Source organism: Monodelphis domestica, chromosome 3 (genome assembly GCF_027887165.1).
Source record: "Monodelphis domestica isolate mMonDom1 chromosome 3, mMonDom1.pri, whole genome shotgun sequence".
Lineage (NCBI taxonomy): Eukaryota > Metazoa > Chordata > Mammalia > Didelphimorphia > Didelphidae > Monodelphis > Monodelphis domestica.
Window position 1 is genome coordinate 136,683,774 of NC_077229.1, and position 26,058 is coordinate 136,709,831.

A 26,058-nucleotide genomic window follows, 5' to 3' on the forward strand; every position below is an offset into this window, starting at 1 on the left:
TGTGAGAACATAGATTTCTGACCCTTGTGGGTCAAACTACTTGACAGTGTATTTTACTCAAGTTTTAGATTATGAGTATCATTGCATCTCCAAGAAATGTTGCTCTTTGGAGAAAGGTTTGGGCACATTCTTCTCCAGCCAAACTTCTCTCTGTAGTCTTGGTGAGATATAGTTCCTATGGATAAGTTCCATGATCAGAGATAGAAACTCACCTGAACTTTGATTCTCCCTCTTGCCTACCATGGTGCTTTATACAACGAACCCCCCACATTTGTTCATTTGATAACCTTCTGAGATCCATGGGGGCAGAGTAGACAGAGTATCAGTCCTAGAGACAAGATGATGTGATTTTGAATCTTGTCCCCTAAATAGCTGTGTGACTAAGGCAAGTCACTTCTGTAAAAATGGGAATAACAACTATCTGCAGGTAGCATCTTTCTTCTTCTGCCAGCAGATTAGTGTATATCTTGAATGCAAACTTGGATTGGAAGTACTGTATTTCAAATTGTGACTAGCAGTTGGCAAATTTGAACCCTCTTCCCTGTGTCAGGTTCAGGTTCACTTGGGGATTATAGCTTTTTATTTTTTAATTTAAGGAAGAACTTCTAATCTTATTTTCATATCAGAACGTTTTAAGAGGTGTTGGCAGAGTATCCTCAACAGCCACTTAAAAAAATTTTTTTTAAGTTTTAAGATATCCCTGAAGAGAAGAGAAAGGTGAAAAAGAGAACACCAGGCTTCAGTTTGCTAGGTCAGAAGCTTTTATCACATTCTCTGAGTGTATTAGTAGATGGCTATTTTTCCTCTTGAGAAGTGTGAAAAGAACACATTAAATATGTGAAGGTTTCCCCCCATTTTCCACAAAGGAATATTTCCAGACAAGGTAACTGAAACTTATAAATTATAATTCTATTCTCTCTCCCTTCCTCCCTCCATCTCTATCTCCCTCCCTTCCTCCTTCTCCCTCCATCCCTCTCTCTCTCTCTCTCTCGCCCTCTCTCTCTCTCTCTCTCTCCCTCTCCCTCTCCCTCTCTCTCTCTCTCTCTCTCCCTCCATCCCCCCCTCTCTCCCCCTCCATCTCTCTCTCTCTGTCTGTCTGTCTGTCTGTCTGTCTCTCTGTCTGTCTCTGTCTCTGTCTCTGTCTCTCTCTCTCTGTCTCTCTCTCTCTCTGTCTCTGTCTGTCTGTCTGTCTGTCTGTCTGTCTGTCTGTCTCTGTCTCTCTGTCTGTCTCTGTCTCTGTCTCTCTCTCTCTGTCTCTCTCTCTCTCTGTCTCTCTCTCTCTCTCTCTCTCTGTCTCTCTCTCTATTTCTCTCTCTCTCCTTCCATCCTCCCTCTTCCCAGTCTTTCCATTGATATCTCCCTATCTCACACAGTCTAGAAGCACAGCTCTGATTCCAATACTAATCTCCATGGAAACTTTATCCTGCTTGGTTTTGCAAACGTGAGTTGGCCAGTTCTCTCCTTAGGTCAGCCTGATGGCTTTCCAGGCTTGGGACCATTCCAAATTGGTGCCAGACTTGCCGCAGAGACACCTGATTAGCTTTAGACCTACTGCAGCTTAGCTCTACCAAACTCAAGCAATCCACCAAGTTCTCCTCCACAGGTAGCAGGGATTACAGGCATGTACTACCATGCCAAGCTTACTTATTATGTTTATAGAGTATATATTAAATTTTTAAAAGGATAATTAAAATAAAAAGTAGGGAAACAACCTGTTGTTGTGGAAAGAACACTGCATATCGAATCAAAGACCAGAATTAAAATTCAAGGGCTCCTGCTTCTTAGCCATGTACTCTTAGATAAGTTACTTAACCCCTGAATCTGTTTCTTCATTAGGAAAATGAGGTGACAGAATTTTACAGCTGGTAGGAGCTTGAGTATTTAGCTGTCGCAGCTATATAGGTGGTAGAGTGGACAGAACACTGGATTTGGAATAGAGAAAGCCTCAGACTTGTGACCCTAGACACGTCTTTTAACCTTTCTCAGCCGTATTTTCATCATCTGTAAAATGAGGAGAATAGCCTTTATCTCACAGGTTTCTCTGAAAACTAAATGAGATAATATATAAAATGTTTTGCAACTTTAAAATGTAATCTGTTGACTCTATCATTGTCCCCATTATAACATATTAAGGACTGGTTCTCAAGCTTTTGCTTGAAATTTCCAGCTCTCTTGATAAAATAAAAGCATAGATTGAGAATACCTTCCTCTGAAAAGTTGAGCATTCTTTTGGCAGCCAATTGTGTCTCCAAAAACTTAATACATGTGTGTCTTGTCCTACTAAGTCCTTTTTTGGGGGAGGGGGTAAATAAAGCTAGGTATATTGTAGAAGAAAAAGACTAGAGGTTAGAGAAATTATCTAGGTGGGAGGAGATGATGAACTAAAAACTATGGTTGTGGTAGGTGTGTGGAGAAGAGGAGATGGCTTTAATATGGATGCAGAATCTAGAGACCTAGGTATCTTACTGGATATGTGGGAGAAAGGAAAGGAACTGATCAAGAATTACTGTGATCTCTCCTTCCTTCCTTCCTTCCTTCCTTCCTTCCTTCCTTCCTTCCTTCCTTCCTTCCTTCCTTCCTTCCTTCCTTCCTTCCTTCCTTCCTTCCTTCCTTCCTTCCTTCCTTCCTTCCTTCCTTCCTTCCTTCCTTCCTTCCTTCCTTCCTTCCTTCCTTCCTTCCTTCCTTCCTTCCTTCCTTCCTTCCTTCCTTCCTTCCTTCCTTCCTTCCTTCCTTCCTCCCTTCCTTCCTCACTTCCTCCCTTCCTCACTTCTTTCTTTCCTTCGTTCCTCCCTCCCTTCCTCTCTTTCTGTCTTGGAATCAATACTGGGTATTGTTTGCAAGGCAGAAGGGAGTGGTAATGGGGGTTAAGTGGCTTGCTCACGTATTAGTGATTTATCCAGGGTCACCGTGTGTTGTTTTAAATCTGGATGACTGGGAGGATGCTGCCATCTGCATAGAAATAGGAATATTTAGAGGGGGAGCTGGTTTGTCAAAGAAGCTCATGAGTTCCATTTCAGACATCTTGTATTTGACGAGCTAATGGGACATCCAGGAGGAGGAGAGACCCAGTATGTAGCTATTAATGGGGAGCTGGATTATAGCAGAGAGGTTATGGACTTGAAAAATAGATTTGGGAATCATCCACATAAAGGTGATAATTGAACTCTTGGAAGCTGATGAGTTTGCTAAGGGAGAAAAATGAAGAGAAAAAAATAATACTTCTATCTGTCTCACAGGAAATTATGTTATGAGAATGGGATAAGATAATAGATGGGAAAGTGCTTTGTAAACTGTAAAGGCAGATTCCCTGAATGTAAGGCCGTTATCATCATTGCAATTGTTGCTGTTGTTCCTCCTAGGAGACCAGTGACATCAGGGGGTGATGCCCTGATTTGCACGTGAATTAGATTTAAGTGAGGCAGAGTTGGACAAAGTCATCAATTGTAATTGTTATGCAGCTGATGAGCTAAAAATATCAAATGCAGAGGAGAGTCCTTTAATGAAAAATAACCAAGGAAGGATGTAGCATTTGCTTACTTATGATCCTAAAGCTGGAAAGGACTTTGAAAGCCTTGTAGTCCAGAACCTTCATTTGACAGTTTTGGAACTGTGTTCCAAGGAGATGGACTGATTTGCTCAAGAGGAGTCAGTATGAGAGGCAGACTTTGAACCCAGGTCCTCTGATTTTAGAGCCAATTTTCTTGACACTCACTGTCTCCTTTCCTATCCAATTGAAAAGAAAAGCATGCTATCCTGAAGAAGGGGGAAAAGGGGTGGGGTATAGAAATTTCACTAGGAACTGGACTGAGACTGACAATATATAACTCCCTAGGTAAAGTGAAAAGAAAATAGCATCATTAACTTCTCTGTTGCTTTTACTTCCATCTGTATCTCCACTCAGGTGAGAAATTGAAATGAGGAAACACAAAACCGATATCCCTGTAAGAGCAGTGAATACTTTCAGGAAGGAGGTGTCAGGCATTCTTTGCAGTATTCCAGAGAACTACCCTGCACCATATTAAAATGCAATTGGAAAGGCTTGGGGATGGGACATTCTGAGTTCCTATTTAGCCTTAGACATTTCCTAGCTGTGTGACTGGGCAAGTTACTTGACCCCAGTTGCCTAGCCCTTACTGCTTTTTTGCTTTGGAACTGATAGGTTCTAAGACAGAAGATAAGGGATAAAAAAATGTAATTGGTAAATATTCATTAAAGTAGAAAATATAATATAGACAATACTAATAAGTGGTTTTCTAAGTCAGTATTTGGTTGAAGGGATTCTTGCGTATGGTTTAGTGTGGCTCTCCTTCCTATTTGAGTTTGGCACCAATGCTTTCTGGAATAAGGAAACTCATAGGCATGATATAGCAGAGTCAGCACTTTCCCCAAATTTGAGTTGCTTTACAAAGCTAGGAGGGAGGAGAGGAGATGGAGAATCATTAGCTGTGGGTGATGTTATTGTCTTTCCCCAAATGCTACAAAGAAGAATCTTCTTTGTAAGTCTCTCTGGCAGGATTTTTGTTATTATTTCTGTCTTTTTTCAATTGTGGCCCACCTCATTTAGGGCTTTCTTGGCAGAGACTGGAATGGTTTGCCATTTCTTTCATTTTACAGATAAGGAAACTGAGGCAACAGAGTTCCGTGACTTGCCTAGGCGGCACACAGCTGGTATGTTTCTGATGCTCAGGAAGACTCATCTTCCTGACCCTGGGCCACTAGCTGTCTCACCACGTTGCTTCTGTAACCCCAAATGTTTTAGAAAGTATTATCCATACCTTTGATTTTTCTTAGGTAAAAAATTTGTTTTCTGTTTGGGGCCTCTGCGGCCCTCCTGCCCCGATGCCTACGAGGAATTGTTTTAAATGCATCTGAGCCTTCCTAGGAGAGCGCTGTTTAGGAAGAGGTGTGAAGCCAAACGTTTGTAAGCATGGTGGAGTCCAAGAGGGGGAAGGAGGCCGAAGCCAAGGCTGGAGGCGCTTGGATGGGGAGGGCGTGCCGTGCCAGCTGGGAGGACGGGCCTCCACGTGCTTCTGCAGGCCGCAGATGGCGTACCTGCTTTACTCCCTGCTCAGGTCTGGCCAGCGTGGCAGCTGAAGCGTGCTGAGAGAGCTTCTGCGATGCAGTGCTGAGGAAGGCAGTCCTCCAGCAAGGCTGTCAAGGTGAAAAGAGACTTTGGCTCTCAGGGGCCTGAAAGCCTAGTGAGAAATGTGACAATAATAATGCCGTTGCTCATACGTTTTAGAATGCTCTAGGGTTTATTAAAAAAAAAATAAAGATGTAAGTTTCCCCAGTAGAGCCATTCATTCTACAAGCATTAATTAAGCACCAACTGTGTCCCTAGAAAAACAAAGGGGGAAAAAAAGAAAAGAAATGGCTCTTGCCCTCAGGAAGTTACAGGTTCTAAAATACAAATTATTTACAAAGTTCAGGTTGGAGGGCACTAACCACTTGGAGAGGGAAACAGAAAAGGTCTCTTCTATAGAAGGTGGCATGGAAACTGAATTTTTGAAAAAGTTAGCATTATCAGGCGATTATTAAACACCTAGTATATGCCAGACTGTATGTTAGGCGGCTCTTAGAGAGTTTATATTCTACTAGGACTCGATTATAGGAAAAGAAGCGAAGGATTCTGAGGCGGAGAGGTGAACAGAGAATTCATATTAGTCATGGGAAACATCCCCCGAGTATGAGAACACACAGAAGAATGAGTAGACCAGGTTAGCTGGCCCCAGGAGTCGTGAGTGAATGGGAGTAATGTACAAAGTAAGCCTAAAATCATTAGCTGGAGCCAAATCGCGAAAGGCTTTAAATGCCAAACAAAGGAGTTGATGTGTTAATCCTAGAGGAGCTTCTGGCAATTTGAACATGGAATAACAGTTCTGCAAATTCAATTGGATGCATGTTTGGTGCCTATTCTATGTCCAGTACTGCGGTAGTTACCAAGAGATCCCAAAGTCAAGGTCAGAATTGATTCTGGGCCTTCCGGAGCTTATCTAAGCGTTCTGGGTGTGTTCCGTGAAGTGCCTGACATTCTGTTATTATTGAGCCTCTAATTCAGGGCTTCTTAACCCAGAATGCCTTCCTTCTTCCCTAACCCCAAGTCTGTGGGTAGATTTGAGAAGGTCGGTGGACTGAACTTGAATGGGTGGGGCGGGGGCAGTTCGTATCTGTATTTCAGCCTAATTGGCTTTCTTTGTAATTGTAGATATTTTATTTTCTACATTTGCAAACCTGATTCTGAGAGGGCTTGGATACAGACTTCCTTAGACTGCTTCGTGGCATAAATAAAGCACAATCGTAAAGGGCTGCTTTGCCTTTCCCATGTTGTCCTTTGTCCCTGCAGAAGGGGGGTGGTAAGAACGTGCTGGCCTTTGGCTTTGAGAGATAAAAATAAATTAATGTAGGGAGAAACATGGCAGGGGGGTGGAGGGTGTCTTTAAAAGTGATTTCCTGAAGGGAAATCTCATGCTTTTGTATCCGGTCAAACTGACAATAGAGGACAAAAAGGAATCAAGAAGAGGCTATCGAGCTATGGTTTACCAAGAGCCCTGTCTTTGTATGGCGCCATGTTTTATTTTAGCCTTTTCATAGACACGTGGACATGACCCATCTAGTGATCAGGCTTCTTTATTTTTAGCCTGTATTCCTCTAGGATGATGAATGAATAACTCAGATTTAGGGGTCTTAGATTCAGGAAAACCTGAATTCAGATCCTGCCTTCTGACACTAGTTATCTAGCAGCATGACCTAGGGCCAGTGTTTTAACTACTCTCAGCTGGTTTCCTCATCTGTAAAATGGGGATAATAATAGACCACCTTATCTCACAGGGCTGTTTTGAGAATCAAATGAGTTAACCTATGCAAAATGCTTTGAAAATCTGAAAGCACTGAACCTCAAAGTATGCCTGCTAGCTATCCTCCTTATTTTGTTGTTATGGGGGAGACTAGATTCCATGGCCACTGAGCTCCAAACTTCCAGCTTGGTGAGTCAATTGGAGTCTCTGCTGTTTGTCCCATTGTCTGTAGCTTTGCCACTCTTTTCCTTTATGTAATCTCTGTCAAGAGGTCAAAGATTGAATAAACAGTTCAAAGATGCACAACTTTCTGAACACCCAGGTCAGGGAGGAGACTTCCTCTGTTGAAGAACTTTGGGAGATGCTATTATTGTGACTGTCAGTCTCAAACAGAGCTACCTTCTGTCATTTCCTGGCCGGTACCCAAGTGAAAATCAAGAAGGACTTGGGTGGTTTGGGGCCACCTCTTTTGTCCCTCCTCCCATGCACCTATCGTCTTCTGTGTGTTTGGGGAGGGAGGAACTGTTCCTGTAAAGCATATGGTGGCTTTTCTCCTTGCTTAAAAACTGCCTTCCAACCCCACCTGTGTTCAGCCTTTTGTGATTTGGTGGACTGTTCTGTAATATAAATAATTGGTAGCATGCAACAGCTTATGCTGGTCATTCCGGGACACAGCCATTACTTTCTTACAAGAATAGTCCATAATTTAGAAGTTAAAAATATATAAGGAAATATATGTAAGGTATGGTGTGTAATAAGGGCCTAATTTTAATGATTTTGTGCTTCTAAAATTAGGGGTAGTTTCTAAAGTTATCGCACACAGTTCCATATGTTCTTGTAAAAAGTCTAGCTGGTTTTCAAAATGCAAACTGCTTCAGGTCCATCCATAGTCATGGTTTTTTTTATCACTATTCTTGTACTCTTAATGAATCTGCACCCCTTTCCCCCTTATATGTCCCTTCTTAGGTCTTCCTGGGTAAAACGGAAACTCATAGAGGGCAAGAACTATTCCTTGTTTGTTTGTTTTTGTATCTATAGTGCCTGGTGCTTAGCAACTTGCTTATTAATAAATGCTTGAGGAACTGAATTGGGCTGAGTTTTGGTCTGCAAAGTGAGGTGTTTTTGTTTTTAAGAGAAACGAAGGACAGTCTCAATGGAATAGAAGATTTGGTCTGTATTAGTTTGGGGAGAAAGTTGATCTGTTTTTCAATTAGCTTTCCTTTAATGGCAAACAGAATATTTCTTTCCTTTCTAGAGCAGAACCAGGTGGCTCCTAATAGCTCTTTGCTTGGAAGCCAGGGGTGTAGTCACAGCTTCTTAACAACAGCTCTGAATAGCTAGGATGAGGCCGAGTGGATCGAGGCTAAGCTGTGGCGAAGGTTGCTTCTGACTTCCAGAGCTCCATGACTTCAAGTTCAGTGAAGCATCCTTACGGGAATGGCCACATGTTGCTGCTCTGAGCGAGCAGGCCCGACCTTTCCGATCTGGCACGTGCTGAGATTTTCAAAATGCATTTTCTCGTCCAGTGGTTCTGTCTGACTCTTAATTAGCCTTCCAACAACATTAGTCTGTAAATGGGAGGCTGAAATGCTCAATGACTTTGTTGTAGCTGTGCGCTCTGGATAAAGCTCCCCTCCCACCCCTACCCCACTTTTTCCTTCCTCTCCTCCCTCCCCCTCCTGTGACAGTACAGCCTTTTCAATTCACACTCGCCACCTGCCCCCAAGATGGACCAACTGACTGTATATGCCCATTAGCTGCCTGCTGTGGAGTGGGATGGGAGCAGCCTGCAAATGAGGAGGTTTAAAAAAAACAACAATGCCACTTGATGGCTTACTACTGTCCACGTACAACAACAAAGTCATTGTGGCACGTTGCAATGGGGGAGATGCAGCCTGCCCAGAGGCTTTTTTTCCTGGATAATTGGAGCTGTGGCATCACTTCCTTTCTCTGTTGTGCCCCCTCCCTCATCCCCAGTCTTTTGTGTTCCACCCCATTCTGTATTCCCTCCCCAAACTTTGAATGCACTATTTCCTCTGTGTGTATTAATATGTAAAGTACATTTCTCAAGTGCCCATCACCATGGTACCCCTGCCATTCACAATCAGCCTTAATCACTTTAATTTGTGCCTGGTGCAGACTGTCTCATTTATGGAGAAGCCGATCTCAGATCAGAAACAAAATTTTGTTCCCTCCGATCCTAAAGTCCCCTTGAGTATCAAGAGAGTAGGCTTTTAGGTGTTCAGCACTGGAGGGAACAAATGTGTGGCCCCATGAGTATTTCTTGACGAGTTGAGTTTCAGCAGGCTCTGCCACGCTGCAGTGAGTCAGGTATGTTCGTTTGTTTTCATTAAACATTGCAATATCTCAATTGATGTTGACACGATCTGGTTTTCTCTGACATCCTTTCTGCCTGCCTTTCTTTGGTGGACCCTTCAAGATCCAGCTTGAATCTAGTGAATAAAGTCCCTGAGAGAGGAAATAGGAAGAGGAAGAATCTTATACTTCTTTGGTATTCTGCCAATAGAGCAGGTGCTGTGTCTTTGTAGAATGGATGGTGGATGAAATCATGAAATCTACAGGCTCCTGATTTAGATTCATAAGGAGCATCCGACGCCCACGTTACAGATAAGAACACCGAGGTCCAGAAATGTGAAGTGGAAGTACTTGAGCTCAAATCCTGCTGTGCCAAATCCCTTGTTCTTTCAAGTTTTTCAAGCCTTTGTCCATCCTCTGCCCCCCAACCAGCTGGGTATGCTTCGGTCCTCTTAGTCAAGTAGAAATATTTAAGTCTAAATGTTGAGGATGAAAAGAGTTCTGCCATCCGTCTGCCTCAGCCCTCCACTTTACTAACTTAACAGAGTTTTGCTCAAGTACTTCCTTTGCTCTCTACCCCTTAGGTTCCTTAAGACTGTCCACTTCACATTTCTGGACCTCGGTGTTCTTATCTGTAACGTGGGCGTCGGATGCTCCTTATGAATAAGATAATAGATTCAAAATGTTTTATAAAGTGCAAATAACACAGATCTTCATCAGACCTTCTACCTGGCCCACACAGGTTCTCTGATACTCTCACCTGGGCTTTTCCCTCACTTTTAGGAATAAAAATGCTGAGGACACAAACAATGGGAAGCAAGCAGAAAGAGCTCTGGACTTGGAATCAGGAGAGACCTGGGTTTAAATCCCTCCTCCTACCCTTACTTGCTGTGGGTCCATGGGCCAGCCAGTGTCTCCCTCTGAGCATCAGTTTTCTTCTTTGCCTGTGGAATCTACCTGGCAGGATCATCATGTATACAGTTATAATGAGAGAAAGGGCAGAAAATAGTCTATAAACTTTAAAGCACCCTATTTGTTTCAGCACTGATTATCTGTACCAAATCCAGCCCCCAGTATTCCTTGTACATGTCAAGTGATTCAGAACTCCTTGTGGAAAATCTAGGCCAGGGAGGGGAATATAGTATTGAAAAAGCACTTCCCCATCTGTGGGAGATATTAATCATCATAACAATAATGATTGTTGTTTTAATAATTAATAATATCTAGAATTTATATAGAACATTAAAGTTTGCAACGCATTTACACGTGTTATCTCATTTGATCATCTTAACGATCCAGTGAGGTAGCTACTCATATTATTTTACAGATATGGAAACTAAGGCACAGAAGAAATTCACTGATTTTCCTCTTTTAATCATTTCCCATTTGTCTTCTAGATAGCTTGCTTTCTATGTATCAGTTTTCATTTTGTCTCTTCTGTTAAATTCTAAGCTCCAAAAGGGCAGGGATTGTTCTTTTGCCTCTTTTTGTATCTCGGACACTGAGTGCAGTGTCTGGCACAGAGTAGCTGCTTAATAAATGTTCATGCATTGATCTGTTTAAGCCAATAAATGTCAGAATCAGGGTTTGAATTTGAGTCCAGCACATGACCAAAGAATCAGTACCTGAAGGATCAGAGGACACATAATGAGTGCCGGACTTTTTATTCTGGCACATCCAGCCCCAGTGGGGGAGGCTGTTCGGGCCCTCCATGATTCTTTCTCTCCCAGCTGCCTCGATTCTGGTGTTTGGCAAATAGCTTGAGCTGCGAAGGTTTTTCTGGTTGATTTTTCAGACAGCCAAGTAGTAGCTTGGTTTCTGGCCAAGTTGTTTCCATGGAAATGATGTTGGAGCATAGAGGTGGGGCGGGGGGGGGGGGCAGGAGGAGAAAGTCTGTGTGTTGGGCGAAGGGGCCGGTGGGGAGGGTCGTGTCCTACACCCCCGAGATGTGGAGCTAACAGGGTCCACTCCCTTATTTCATGAAGGAGGAACCCGAAGCCTGTTTCTGTTTTTGTTCGGTTTCTTGAGAGCCCGTGTAAGCCATCCTTATGATTTCCCTTTCTTAGACCAGATGGCACAGACGTGCCGTATCGTGTTCACAGATTCCTATGGAACTGATGTCTATGCCACGTGTCCTAGTTAGCTGTATTTATTTATGTGGGGCGAGGGTGGGAGGAGTTATGTGGGTCTCCTCTCCCCCATTGGATGGTCAATACACAGTATTGACTCCAATATGGAAGGTAAGGGTTAAAAAAAAAAAGAAGATTAATATGGGCAGCAAGAGAGCTCAGTGAACTGAGTCAGGCCTAGAGATGGGAGATCCTGGGTTCAAATCTGGCCTCACACACTTCCTAGCTGTGTGACTCTGGAGAAGTCACTTAACCCCCACTGCCTAGCCCTTACTGCTCTTTTTCTGCCTGGGAACCAATAGAACTTGTAAATTGAGGAAACCTCAAAACTGGTCTGCTTTAAGTCATTTTTTAACCTCACACCTAGATTTGAAGATGTTTTGTTATTCATCTCCCAAGCAATTATGATTGATATAGAATATTGGTTCTAAGGCAGAAGGTAAGGGTTAAAAAAAAAAAGAATCAATACTAGGTGTTAGTTCCAAGTATGGGTAAAGACTCGATCCTTGGGGTTAAATGATTGCCCTGTGTCACATAGCTAGACTGATGTCAGATATGAACCCAGGACTTTCCATCTCCAGGCCTGGCTCTCCATCTATTGAGCTGCCTACCTGCCCCCTTCTTCAGGCTTTTTATAAAAGTTTTTAATACATTTTTTTTAAGCTTTAACAGCTTTTGAGATACTGTATATATGTGAGAAAGAAACACCTGTAGAATTGGGATTTTGCCAGAAGAGGCTGTAAATAGAAGGACACCACAAAAACATTTTACAGATATGAAAACCAAGGTTCAGAGAGGTCAGGCGACTTGTGCTTGGACCCCTTTGCTCCAAATAGTCACAGTCAGGACCAGATCCCAAACCTTCCTGACTCCTGATCTGGTGTTCTTTGCACCTTGCCCTTCTGCCTCCAGATGGACTAGAAATTCATTCATTTAGCCCAGTTAGGCAACCTTAGTTCATTCATTTGCATAGTGATGAGATTGAGGGCCCTAAGAATGTTTTCTTTAAAGAACTTTGAAACTCCTCTTTTGGACAATAACAAGATATGTAAGAATGTGGAGATCTGCATTCTTATTTACCTAACCCTAGATAGCTTGACTGGAGCCTGCTGGAGGATGATAACAGCTAGGGAAGATTCCACCTTTCTAGGACTAGATCTAACCCAAGACTCCAAACAGCTCTAAATCCTACAGTCTTATTTGGGGACAGGAGCAGGGCTAGAAACAGAGGGAAAAGTTTTCAGGATTTTATACTCATTATTAAAAAAACTTCTTGATGTTTATTATAATAAATAATTCCAGATTTATGATGAATGTAAATGATTGTCTAAGTGAGGGTTGTAAAACTCTCAGAACTCCCTGCACATGTGTCTGCCTCTGATGACCTTTAGTTAAAAAATCAGTTGACCTTTAGCCAGAGCCAAATAAAAATAAAATTGTTCCCATGGGGAAAGAAGATTTTTTTCATGCTTCTTTATAGTCAGTTACTCCTGCTCAATGGCTGTTAGCAGATGGTTACCGAGCAAACAGTGCCATCTGCTGGTTTTGCCCAGAGAAATTGGCGAGAGCTATAGAATCCTCTGTGACTGGAAAGCATGGAGTAGGTGCTCGCTCCATCTTCGTACCTCCAAGTGCCTGTAGCCAAAGTGGGTGATGCTCTTGAGGGTCCTGGCTGGTAGTTTTGTTGTTGGGTTCATCTGGTCTATTCTCCCAGTAGAATATCAGTAAGCTCCTTGAGGGAAGAGATTTTTTTTTTAATCTTCGTATCCCTAGCACTTAGCCCAGGACTTTGCATATTTTTTAGTGTATACCTATAAAAATAAATTCATTGATGTGGGGAACCCCCAGTGGGGTGACTCCCCCCATGGAGGCAAATTGGCACCTGCTTTACAATCGTTAGCCTTCAGGAATGGCCTGGGATGTTCATTTAGTCTTTTGCCTGCATCCTAGAGAATGACTTTTCTTTCGGGCATCTTTTGGCCAATGTGTACCAGAGATGGAGCTGAACCCAGCTTTTCCTAACTCTAGGTAGAGACAGCAAACAGCTTTCTATCTGTAACCCTGCACTCAGTAAACACTTGTTGAATGAATGACTTCCCTGAATGGAAATGAATCTAAATTAGAATTATTGCTTAGACCCGTGTCATTTCATCCTGTTTTTTTACAAGGGTCTAAGGTTCTTTGAGAAGAAAATGTAGAAATGTTATCGAAGCAGAATTATAAATCCCCCGATTCTGAGGGTGGATAGGGACCTCAGCAACTATTTATTCCAACTCATACATGAAAGGAATTCTTCCTTAAGTAAACTGAACAAGTAGCCATCTAGCCTCACTTGGAAATCTCTGAGGAAAGGGACCACATCACTACCCAGAACAGCACATTCCAATTTTGGACAGCAGTCATTGTTAGGAAGTTGTCACCACCATTAGTCATCTTGAAGCTCCCACTCATTATTCTTGGTTCTGGCCTTTAGGGCCCGACAGAACAGTCTGATCTCTCCTCCACATGGTAGCCCTTCAAGCCTTTATAGACAGTTATCAATGCTACCTCTTTATTTTCCCTAAGAAAAAGAAATCTACCTAGTTCCTTTAGTTGGTTCTCATATGACGTGGATTCCAGGCCATTTACCATCTTGATTGTGTTCCTTGTAGCATTATTCAGTTCATCAAAGGACTTCTCAAAGTGGGGCACCCAGAACTGAGTACATTACTCCAGATGTGTCCTAACAAGGGCCCACTAGAGTGGGACTGTCACTTCCCTATTCCTGGTAGCTGAGCCTTTTCTTCATACAGCCCAAGTTTGCCTTTGCTTTTTTTGGCTGCCATATCACAATGCTGACTCATGGAGCTTGCAATAAGCTAACCCCCCTCAGATCTTGTTCATAACAGCTGCTGTCCTTCTCCATCTTGCAATGGCAAAGCTGATTTTTGTAACTGCAAGTTTTTTATTTAAAGTTTTATTGATGTATTTTGTTTCTTCATTACAAACATTTACAGATGGACCCCTATTTCAGGAGAATTTTTTTTTGTTACAAAGAAAAACAATAAAACTAATAATACAATGATCTCATTTGAGAGAACATGCAATATTCTACATTTGTAGCCCCACCCACCTCCTTCAATTTTTAAAAATTAACATACATCAATTTTTTTCTTCATACTACTTCCCATCCCATGAAGGTGGGGAGAAAAACAAGCTCCTTGTAACAAACATATACATAATCAAGCAAAATTAATTCTTTCTTTGCTTCCCCCCTTCTTTCTCTCACCCCTCCTCATCCTCACTCCCATCCTCCTTCTCTTTCCCTTCAACTTTACCTTTATCTTTGTCTCTCTGCCTTCCCCTTTCCTATCCATATAGATGTATATATGTTTCTATTTCATTAATTAAATCCATCACCTCTGCATCATAGATAATATGTTTCATACTTGATCCCCTGGAATTGTGAATGGTCATTGTCTTTGATCCTATTTCTTATAGCTTTCAAAATAGCTTGTTTTTTATTTATTTATATTTATATATTATATATATATTTATTATTATTATTTATTAATGCTGTTGTCATTGTGTAACTTGTCCTTATTCTACGCATTACGTTCTTCATCATTTTATAAAAATCTTCAAAAATGTTCATTTTTGTAAAAATGCTGTTTTAGTATAAAATGTTCTTCTGGCTCTGCTCACTTCACTCCAGATCACTTCATATAAATTTTTCCACATCTTTCTGACACCTTCTGTTTCCATATTTCTTATTGCACAGTAGAACTTCATCACATTCATATATCATAACTTAGTCATTCCTCAAAGGATCAGTATTGCTTCAGTTTCTGGTTTTATTGCCACTACAGAACTATTATAAATATTTTTGTACATATAGAACTTTTGCCTGTTTGTTTGATCCTCATAGGGTATAGGCCTATAGCCCTCAGAGGGCATTCACTGTTTAGCAATTTTAATGTATAATTCCAAATTGCTTTCTGAAATGATTATATCCAATCACAGCTCTACCAACAGTGCATCAATGTGCCTGTTTTTCTACAGCCCCTCTAACATTTGTAATTTTTTTTTTGTCATCTTTGCCACTCTCTACTGGGTGTGAGATGGAAGCTCAGAATTGTTTTAATTTGAATTTCTCTAATTAGTAGTTATTTGAAGCATTTTCCCCCATATGGGTATTGAAAGTCTGAGTTTCTAGCCTTGAGGTCTGCCCATTCTCCACCATATAAGATTTTACATTTTCCCCTTTTGAATTTCATATTAATAGATTTAGCCAAATGCTCTATCTTTTCTAAATCTTTTTACATCCTTACTCTTTTGCCCAATATTTTAGCATCCCTCCAGACTTTGTATCGTATACAAATTTGGTGAACATACCATTTATATCTTTATCCAAGTCGGACAAAATGCTACCCAACACAAGATCAAGCATTGATTTCTGAAGGTTCCATTGAAGTCCTGCCACATTGACATTGAACCATTAACAATTGTTCTGCATCTGTTTATCCAGCGAATTATGTTCTCGTCTGGTCTGCATTTCTATATTTTCTGCTTGAAAAATAATATGCTATTTTATTCAAAAACTTTGCAGAAATTTAGACAAATTATACTCATGGCATATACCTCACTCTAGTTAAATAATCGAGAGACAGACAGACAGATAGATAGACAGAGAGAAAGAGAGGAAGGCAGGAAGGAGAGATCACAATAATTCCTGATCATTTCCTTTCTAGATATTTGTCTACCATCTCTTTAAGGATCTGTTCTAGAAGCAGCTAAGTCAAATTAATTTGCCTATAGTCTGTGGATGCTGGCCTTTTCTTTTTTTGTTTTTTAAAATGGAGACATTTGTCCTTCTCCAATCCTGTGGTACCACTCCCATTTTGCTGTCTCTTAGAGTAGTCTCATATGCTTGCTCTTTCAAGACTTGAAAAGATCTAGATAACTCGAATTCATCCAACTAAGTGGCTGACTTACTGTATACACCTCATTATCTTAGGTATCAAGTCCTTGTCCGCCATTTTTGTTATTTCATTTCCAGTGTATCGACCTTTCTCTTGACATAGAATAATGGAAACATAAAAAAAAATTGAGTAGATCTGCTTTCTTTCACTTAATCATAACTTCTCTCACCTGCCTCAGATAATTTTGGCCTATAGATCATATAATACATACAGACATACACATGCATAGCATGTGTTTGATAGTGTATGTATTAAAAGCTTGTTAGACATTTAGGATAAAGGGGAGCAAATTTCTTCTTACTACTTTAAGGATCTGTGGCTGTTATCCTTGTGGCTATCCAACCCCTTCTTCCCCCACCCCCAATGCATATTGCAACCTCTCTGCAATATCAACATAATTGATAGTCTTTGAGAATTGTGATGACTGTAAGATTAGTTTTTAACTAAATCAGCCTTTAGACAATTGACATAGAACATAATCTATATTGCCCCGTGCAACCACATTGTTCTCTTTAGACAAATCCTCCTCTTCCTCCTCCCTCCTCCATTTCTTCTTTCCCTTTGGATCCTGAGCATTTCATTCTTTGAGTATCCCCCTTCCCTCCTGATTTGGTTGTTCCCCCTTTATATACGAAGCAAGCCTTTCCAGCCTAGTGTAAGACTTGCTAGTGCTCATGGTACTGGTATAATTTTCATATGGTCACCTCCCTGTTCTCTATGAGGAATGGGACAGGATGGCGAGGAGGGAGATGAGTATTTCAGTGAAGGGATGCAGAATAAAGGGGGAAATTAAGATAACAATGATCTTAATAAAGGTAGGGCTAGTGGACAGAGAACACTTGAGAAGATAATTTGTGCCTAATAATTAACTTGCTTCAATTCACAGAGTTTTGCTTTGGAAATATATTAGTATTTAATCAGTGCTAAATTGCTTGGTCTATTAAAAATAGTGCCTTATTTGACACTTTTTTTTTTTGTGCTGAACCCACAAGCTCCAGTGTTTCCATAACATTTATAATTCTGCCTGGCCTTCAAATGTTCAGTGAGGAGCTACCATCTGTGATTATAATCAGTTTCCTCCCCACACTCCACCCCCCCAAAAAAAACTAACACAGAGTTGCTTATTGAAGCATTACTTTTGAGAAAGGGAGGAAGAAGAGCATGACAAAGAAAAGAGTCAGAGGAGAAGTTTTTGGCAAATCCAAATAGCTTGGTGGACTTGTTTTCCTGTATCTTCTTCAAACTAATAACCTTCCCTGGTTAAGCTATTACTCGAGCCAAATCCATTTTTTTTTTCAGATGTTTTCTAACAAAATCAACCTGCCCCTTCTTTACTGCTGAAAATATTTCTCTCTCAATTTTGTCTTCATGGTAGAGGACTGGATTTTAATGACCACCCTGGGGACTTCTTCAGAAAGATTATTTATTCTTCTGAATATCTTACTGTGGGTTTTCTTTTTCTACAATCCAGAAATGAAAAACAACCTAAGTGTCAGATCTTGCATTAATCATAATAGTATTATATAGGATCACAGTTACATAAGTTATCCAACTAATGACATTGACATTCTTTCTTTGTCTTATTAAAGAGGGAGATGTTTAAGTGGGAGGATGTGCATTTGGTAGATTTGCTATCTCTTGTCTCAGCCTTGTTTACTTTCTGTGTTCAGGTGGTACCAGAGAAATTGGATCGGCCCTGACCAGGATGTGTATGAGACACCGAAGCATAGAGACCAAACTGAGACAGTTCTCTAGGTAAGTCACAACGCATTTATCCAGAATAGCAATTTTATGTCCAGTCAATCGGTGTGCAACTTATCAAGCCTCTTCTATAAGCCAGGCACAGTGCTAAGCTATTGGGGATAGAGGAAGGAGAGAGGGAAACAAACATTTATTGAGCATCTACTGTGTTCCAGACACTGTGCTTAGTACATTACAGATATTATTTTATTCTCACAACCCTGGGAGGTAGGTGCTATTATTTTCCTCATTTGATAGTTGAGGAAACAGGCAGACTGATAAAATGACTCACTTAGGGCCATATAGTTAATAAGTGTCTGAGGCTAGATTTGAACTTGTGCCATACCAATGCAGGTCTGGCAGTCTATCCACAGTACCACCAGATTTACTACACAGAAAACCATGATTTTTAAAATCCTCATTTCTCATTGGAAGAATAATATACATACGTGTGTCTTATGTTGATGACTGCTGCTTAAAGAGTCTGTGCTATCTTCTCCTGGATAGACCAAGAGAAAAGCCATTTCCCTGAGTTTTTTAGATTTTCTTGTTGACCCTGGATAGTCATCCTCACCCTCCATCACTTTAAAAAGCCTGAAACTGACCGAGCCAGCAATTCTTGATTCCCCACCAAACTGCTGATCCAAAAGAATTTGTATATAATGAAGAGTTAGCAGATTTAAGGGATGGGAGTGTCAGATCCCACCCTGTTCCCCAGTGGTACTTAGCATTTATTAAATTCTTAGTTTGTACAGAGCACAGGTCTAGGCACTGGGGGGGGGGGGGGAGATGCAAGGTGGAGAGGCTTCATTCCTCTCTTTGGACTGGGAAGAAAGATGTGATACCTGTATAAGGGATAAGTTTGGATAGACCCACCACCCTCTTAGCCATAGAATAATGAATGTGGGGGGCCCTATTAACTCTTTTTTTTTAAATTGGCTCTTTCTGTTTCACCCAAGATAGATGCTTAGTGGTGATTCATGGGCCCAATCCCACTATTAATAAACCTAGAAGCCCTGAACTGCTTCATTTTGGATCTGGTCTAGTTTCTCCCTATTTAAACAGCCTGGTGGAACCTTCTTGCTCTCTGGGGTTCACCAAATTGGTGCTAAATTTAGTGTGGATACTCAAATCTCTTTAACCCTTTGCAGCTCAGAATTTCTCATCTCAAGTGATATACTAACCTTAACCTCCCTAGCAGCAGTGATAAAAGGTGCCTTATCGATTCTTATAGACTATCTACTAAATTACAAGGGGGTCCAAATCAGTGGAATGAACTCCCATAGTCAAGACGTATCCTTCAAGTGTGGAAATTTGATAAGCAAAGCCCTGAAGTCTTGCATAGCTTTACATCATGTTTTTACCAGTTTGGTAGATTATCAAAGCTTAATATCTGTGGTTTGATACCTGTTTCAAATTAGTTGATTTCCTTTGTAATCCTATGTATTTCATTTTATAGATGTAAAAATCTTATTCTGAATGTGATATATATATGTATATGTGCATATATATTAAATATATATATATATATATATATATATATATATATATAAATATATATATATAAAAGTTTCATCAGACTGCCAAAAAGATCCAAGACATAATAAGGGTTAAGAATGGCTCGTTTGAAAGTACAAATAAGATCAACTTTACAATTGGGGAAGGGGACAGAGCCCACTAGACTTAAGGAAAGGCTTTCATATTCCCCATTTTGCCTTCAGAAAGAATGAGTAGATCTAGCACAGCCATTTCAAAGGGATTCCAACTGAAGTCCCCATATATTTTAGCTAAGAGTATATAACCTGGGGGTAGCTAGGTAGCACCATTGGTAGAACAGGACAGAACAGGCCTAGAGCCAGGAGGATCTGGGTTGAAATATGGCCACTGACCGTTCCTAGCTGTGTGACCCTGGGCAAGTCACTTAACTTCAATTGTCTAGCCCTTCCGTTCTTCCAACAGGGTTATTTTAAAACAAAATTATGTATGACCTGGTGGGAGTTAAGGATAAGAAGTCTAAAACTCTTTACAGGTCAAGTTAAGCTAATTTGGTTGTTGACTTCTAAATAACCTCTTAATTAGGTGTTTAATAGACTTTATTTTAAAAATTAGGGTGTCCTAAAATTAGACTTTAACCCTGCTCTCTGAGAACTAGGCTTCAAGTCCTCCAAACTTTTATTGTCACTGGGAATTCCTCCTGTTAATAACTGACTCCTGGGATGGCCAGGTAAATTAATATCTGATTGCCAGTCATTTCTCAGAAATGAGAACTTTCTAGTTTTGTAGAGTTAGCAAAGTATAGGGGAAAGAATCTTGTGTTTAGAGTCAGAGGACCTAGGTTTGGACCTTAGCTGTACTGTTCCATAGCTGTGTGACATTGAGCAAGTTATATGGTCTCTGTAGACTTCCATTTTCTCATCCTTACAATGAAAGATTTGAACCAGGTAATTTCTGAAGATCCTTCTAGTTCTAGAACCCTTGATTCTCTGACTGACTTTATTTAGGGCCATTATGTAGGAAAACTTCCAATGCCCTTAGTAAGATATTTTTAGTATTATCATATTCTAGGTCTGATTATTTGGTTTGCATTTGATGATCCAGAACTGTAATGTACACAGATACATAAAGGAAATTTCTAAGAGCTGTCCAAGAATAAAATGACCTAGCAGTTGTCCTCAAGAAAAGGGTAAATGACCATTTGTGGAGGACATTGTCAAAGAAAGATGCAGGTTTCAGGTAGAGGTTGATTGGGTAGTTCCTCAAATACTTTTTAATCCTATGATTCAATTTTTTTTTACTTTTATTTGAATGAAGGATTTACAAAATAAGCATATCCTCATCAAGTCTTTAAATTTATGAATGAGAACTTCATCCATTTACTTAAGTTAGGAGTGAAAAAATTAAATGTAAAGCCCTTATAAAACCTCACCAACCTCTTATTCCCCATGGAGATTTTGTGAAAACTTACAGAAAACTACTAAAAAATAAATTGATGACTCAATGATAGTTGGAAGAAAAAGGAGATCATGAAAAATGTCTGTTAATATTTTGGGCTTACCCATGTTGTTGAAGCTATCTAAGCAGGGTACTTTGTAGTGCATTCTACATTTCCACAAGGATGAAGAAACTTGAATTATATGACTTCATGCTGTCATGTGTAGACCCAAGAAAAGAATCTGGGTCTTTTGATTTCCTCCTCAATGATTTTTGTTCAGTGGATAGCGATGCCTTTAATTGATTTGACACTTCGATTTTTAGATGTAAAGATATCCTTTTGGTATCATCAACTACATTCAGTAAGCATTTAAATACTTGCTATATGCCAGGCATTGGAGACATAAAGATAAATATTAAAACCATCCCCTCCCTTCAAAGAATTCATGTTTTCATGAAGGAATAGGTGTATTGTTAGTCTGAAGAAACATGTGCAGAAATAAGTCAACCGAAAAATAAAGAGTTATTTCAGTCATGGGTGACTACATGGCCCCAGTTGGGGTTTTCTTGGCAGAGACATTAGAGTGGTTTGCCATTTCTTTCTCCAGCTCATTTTGTAGATGAGGAATTGAGGCAAACAGGATTAAGTGACTTGCCCAAGGTCACCCAGCTAGGAAGTATCTGAGGCCTGATTTGAACCCAGGAAGATGAGTCTACCTGATTCTGAGCCCAGTGCTTGTTAATAGGGTTATTATAATAGGGTTAATTATAATATAATATAATTATATTTTTATTATATTTATATATATTTATTTTATTTATATATTTATACATATAAATATATATGTATTTATATCTATTTATATATAATTATGTAATATATATAAATAAAATATAATTATAATAGGGTTAATACAAGGCAGTTTTTGAGAGTGGGGGGGTGGGTAAAGGTGCACTTAAGGGATAAGAAAAAGCCTCATGTAGAAGGTGGTCCATGAGATGAGCCTCGAAGAGCCGGAGGGATTCCAGGAAGAAGTGAGGAGGGAACAACGTACAATGGTTACGAAGCTGGAGGATAGAAGGTTGGAGGCAGCTAGGACTGTGCTGGCTCACAACAGCCCATTGATAAATGTTCAGTGTGAGCATTTCCACTTGATAAGAGTAAACAGCACAATTCCAGGCTTGAATTACTGGTTTGGGGATTGTTGACTTAAGAACTTGATGAAGAAAATGTTAATAATGTAGATTAAACTTAAAGTGTATCTTTTGGAGAACTAGTTATTAAACATTTATCAGCACACCACTGTGCTTAGGGTATTGAGCACGTAAGCCATTTCCCCTGGGATGGAGACTGTATGTAGGAGGGAAGGGGATCAAGGGAAAATCAACAGAGAAAGATAGCTTGGAGCCATGTTATGAAGGACTTTTAAATGCCAGATTAAGCAGAGGTTGTATTTCATTCTAGGGGCAATAGAGAGCCACTGAAGCTCTTTGAAGAGCAACAATCAATCCAACAGTAAACATTTATTAAGCACCTACTATGTGCCAGGCACTGTGCCAAGCCCTGGGCACAACCTAGTCAGGTGTGTACTTGAGAAATAGGAGTCAGAAAAAATAAAATGAAATGAAATAAAATAAAATAAAATAAAGAAATAGGAGTCAGTCAGCTATGTGAGGGCTGGATTGGAGAGGGGAGCCACATAAGGTAGGGAGACCGATTAGGAGTCTCCTAGAATAGTCGAGGCAAGAGGGGATAAGGGCTGCAGGAGTGGGAGTGGAGAAAAGAAGCAGACTCCAGAGAGGTTGAGGGCCCAGAACTGACAAGACTCAGCAACTGTTTGGATGACGGGGAGGGCAAAGGAGAGGGAAGAGCTGAGGGTGTTTGATGACACAGAGTTTGCAAATTTAGATTGAGTAGGTGATGGTTCATTCAACAGAAACTAGGAATTTAGGAAGAGGCGTGAGTTTTTAGAGAAAGATTATGTGTGATATAAACTGTACAGAATATAGAATGCTAGGGTTCAACTCCAGGTTGTTCAGGTGTTGGTTATCAGGTTTGTGGCTAATCCAGGTTCTTAAATTCTTTCCTTCCTCTTACCCACTTCTGTGCTTATTGGAACCACCCCTAAACAATAAAGCAGGGAAAAACAAGGAGCTGAAATTCAAACTATTCTCTTTAAACAGTTTCTTAGCCCTCTGTACGATCATTCTTCAAATAGAGCTGATTTGAAGTCTGGGTAACTTCTTTTCTGTGGTTTTCAGTGAATCTTGTTAGGCAGCTAGCAATAATGCTGGGTTTGAATCCTGCCTCAGGTACTGACTCTCTATGTAACCTTTGGCTTGTTAAGATTAAAATTATTTTAAGAGACTGGGTTTTGGGAGGTCAGTTTATTGATCAGGCTATCATTTTAGTCAATAAAATGATAGGAAATTCATTGGCCCTTTGGATGAACAAAGACCCCAAAGGACTACAAGGCAGGTCTACAAACAGAGTTTTTTAGGAGCTCATCATTCAGCTCCTCCCTTGAACATCCCATTATATCTCTAATTGGTAAATAATTGGTAAATAATGAGGAGGTGGTCCATCAAACCCTCAGCCCTTCCCCACACCATACCAACAAGTTATGGTTGTCACTGTTGTGACTAGACAAGAAAGGGATCCTCCCCTCCATCATTTATTAACCATATTTTTTAAAAAAGGGAAGACATTTGTTGAAATTCCCAAGAACAAAGAAAATGCAAAAAGCAGTACACTGGGTACAATCTCTGACCCAGAACCCAGATACAGAAATTCTCATTGGCCCTTCTTTAGAAATTAACATAGGATATAAAAAATAAAATTTCAGGAGACAAATAACTTCGCTTCTTTTAGGATTTAGCTTCAGTTTCCCCATTTATAAAAAGGGTCTAATGAGAACACCTATCTCGAAATGTTTGTGAGAATCAGTATTTTTTTTTAAACCCTTACCTTCCATCTTGGAATCAATACTGTGTATTGGTTCCAAGGCAGAAGAGTAGGAAGGGCTGGGCAATGGGGGTTAAGTGACTTGCCCAGGGTCACACAGCTGGGAAGTGTCTGAAGTCAGATTTGAACCTAGGACTTCCCATTTCTAGGCCTGGCTCTCAATCCACTGAGCTGCCCCTAGGATCAGTATATTTAAGACACTTTGTAGACCTTAAGGTGTTATATAAATGTTAGTTATTTTGTATATCCAACATCTATTACCACAGGTAGTCAATCAGTAAAAATGTATTTAGCACCCTCTATATGCCAGGCACTATGCTAAACTCCAGGCATACTAAGGAAGGCAAAAACTCAGACACTGTACTCAAGGCATTTACATTTTAATGGGGAGAGACAGCATGCAAACCATTTTGTGCAAGCAAAATATAGAGGATAAGTTGCAGGTGATCAATAACTAGGAATAGATGTGAGCTCCTTGAGGGCAGGGATTGTCTTTTGCTCCTTCTTATATCACCAGTGCTCAAGCACAGGGTCTGGCACATGGTAGGTGCTTAATAAATATTGGTTGATCAGCTGATTGATCAAAGCAAAGGGGAGAGTCAAGAAAGGCTTCATGTGGAAGGTGGAATTCTTAGCTAAAATTTGAAGGGACCTCACTGTTTAGCAGCCACAAATCTGAAAAGTTGTCGAGGTGGGGGGAGGTTGCAGGCATTTGTTAACGTGACATTTTTTTCTTTATCTTTTATGATAAAAAGTGCTTTAATTGATTGCCTGATAAACCCACTTCAAGAACAAATGGAAGAATGGAAGAAAGTAGCCAACCAGCTGGATAAAGACCATGCAAAAGGTATTTCTTGAATATTTTGTAGTTCTGGGGAAATCTTGGGTTATGTCTTGGTGGCTGGCATCCAGTGTCTCTTCTGTATTCATCAGAACACCTACAAGAGCCTACTGGGTCCCTGGTCTTCTTGTGCTGAGGACTTTAGAATAAGGCAAGGAACTGACTGAGAAGCAAGACATTAATGTTTGAAAACAACCAAATAGAATTTCCTTTTTATTTTTTTAGTTTCAGAAAAGGTAAAAAAAAAAGCAAGTATCTTAATGTTTCAGTAGCTTTAGTAAAAAGGAACTCAATTTGACTCATCATAACAAGTGAATTCATTTTTTAAAAATTCAATTTTATTTTATTTTCCATTCCTAATTATCTTCCTCATTCTTCCCCTCCCCTCCATTGACAAGGCCAGAAAAACAACCTCTTTACAAAAATGTTGAGTCATGCAAAACAAATTCCTTCATTTGCCAACAGTTGAGTTAATATTAAGACATTTCAGCATTTTTTCAAATTTTAACCTCTTGATGTTTGTAGCACAGGGCTTTGTTACTTTAGAATTGATGATTTTGAGAATCTAGGAAGCACAATGGAAAGAGTACAAAGCTTGGCGTTGGCAGAAGCTGGGTTCAAAGCTGGTCTGAGACACATCCTAACTGTGTGACCCTGGGCAGCTCATTTAACTTTGTTTGCCTTGATTCCTCATCTGTAAAATGAGCTGGAGAAGGAAATAGTAAATCACTCCAGTTTCTTTGCAAAGAAAACCCTGGCATGGGTTCACAAAGAGTCAGAAATGACTGAAATGACAACAACTAAACTGAAAGGAATGGATGGAGTCAAAGAGTGCATATTTATCTGTAAAGGATGAGTTTTGCTAAGTGATTAATTTTCTAGGCCTAGAAACTCTCAGAAGACCATCTATATTAAGGCATGAGGGGTTTTGTTAAGTCTTGATGGAGGGGGTGTATCTATACGGATGAAATCATAAATCATTAAAGTACTGAGGTCTCAACCAATCCTCCTTTTGGAATTCTCTTCTTCATTTGCCATTGTCTCTATTTGGTAAAATTAATCAATGATCTCTGATGACTAAATTATAGTCCCATGTGACTTATTCCTGGATAATCATCAAGTCGCACTTTCTTGTTTTACAGATGAAGAATTTTAGTCCCAGGGAAGTTAAGTGACTTCATACAGCTTATTTATTGATATTAAGTGAATTCACTTCACATCAGCTGATTATACTTTTAAATCCTACTCTTAATCAACTAGCACTTATTTAGCTCCTCTTGTGTTGTGGACACTTCTCTAGGCACTAGGGATATCAGTAGAGAAAACAAAAGAGTCCTTCCTCTAGAGGAAACTACTTTTTGACTTTTTCCCTCTTCATATC

The 26,058-nt window shown here is 40.1% G+C and overlaps 1 protein-coding gene across 8 annotated transcripts in view; it reads left to right on the forward strand.

Annotated features, from left to right (window-relative positions):
- The window catches only part of MTSS1 (MTSS I-BAR domain containing 1), a 235,867-nt gene that overhangs the window by 159,618 nt on the left and 50,191 nt on the right, over positions 1-26,058 (forward strand). For all 8 annotated transcript variants that reach the window (XM_007488306.3, XM_007488303.3, XM_001381232.4 and 5 more), the window contains exons 4-5: positions 17,871-17,955; positions 24,592-24,683. In XM_007488306.3, the coding sequence (XP_007488368.2) occupies positions 17,871-17,955; positions 24,592-24,683 (177 nt within the window). The remainder of the gene's footprint in view (positions 1-17,870; positions 17,956-24,591; positions 24,684-26,058) is intronic.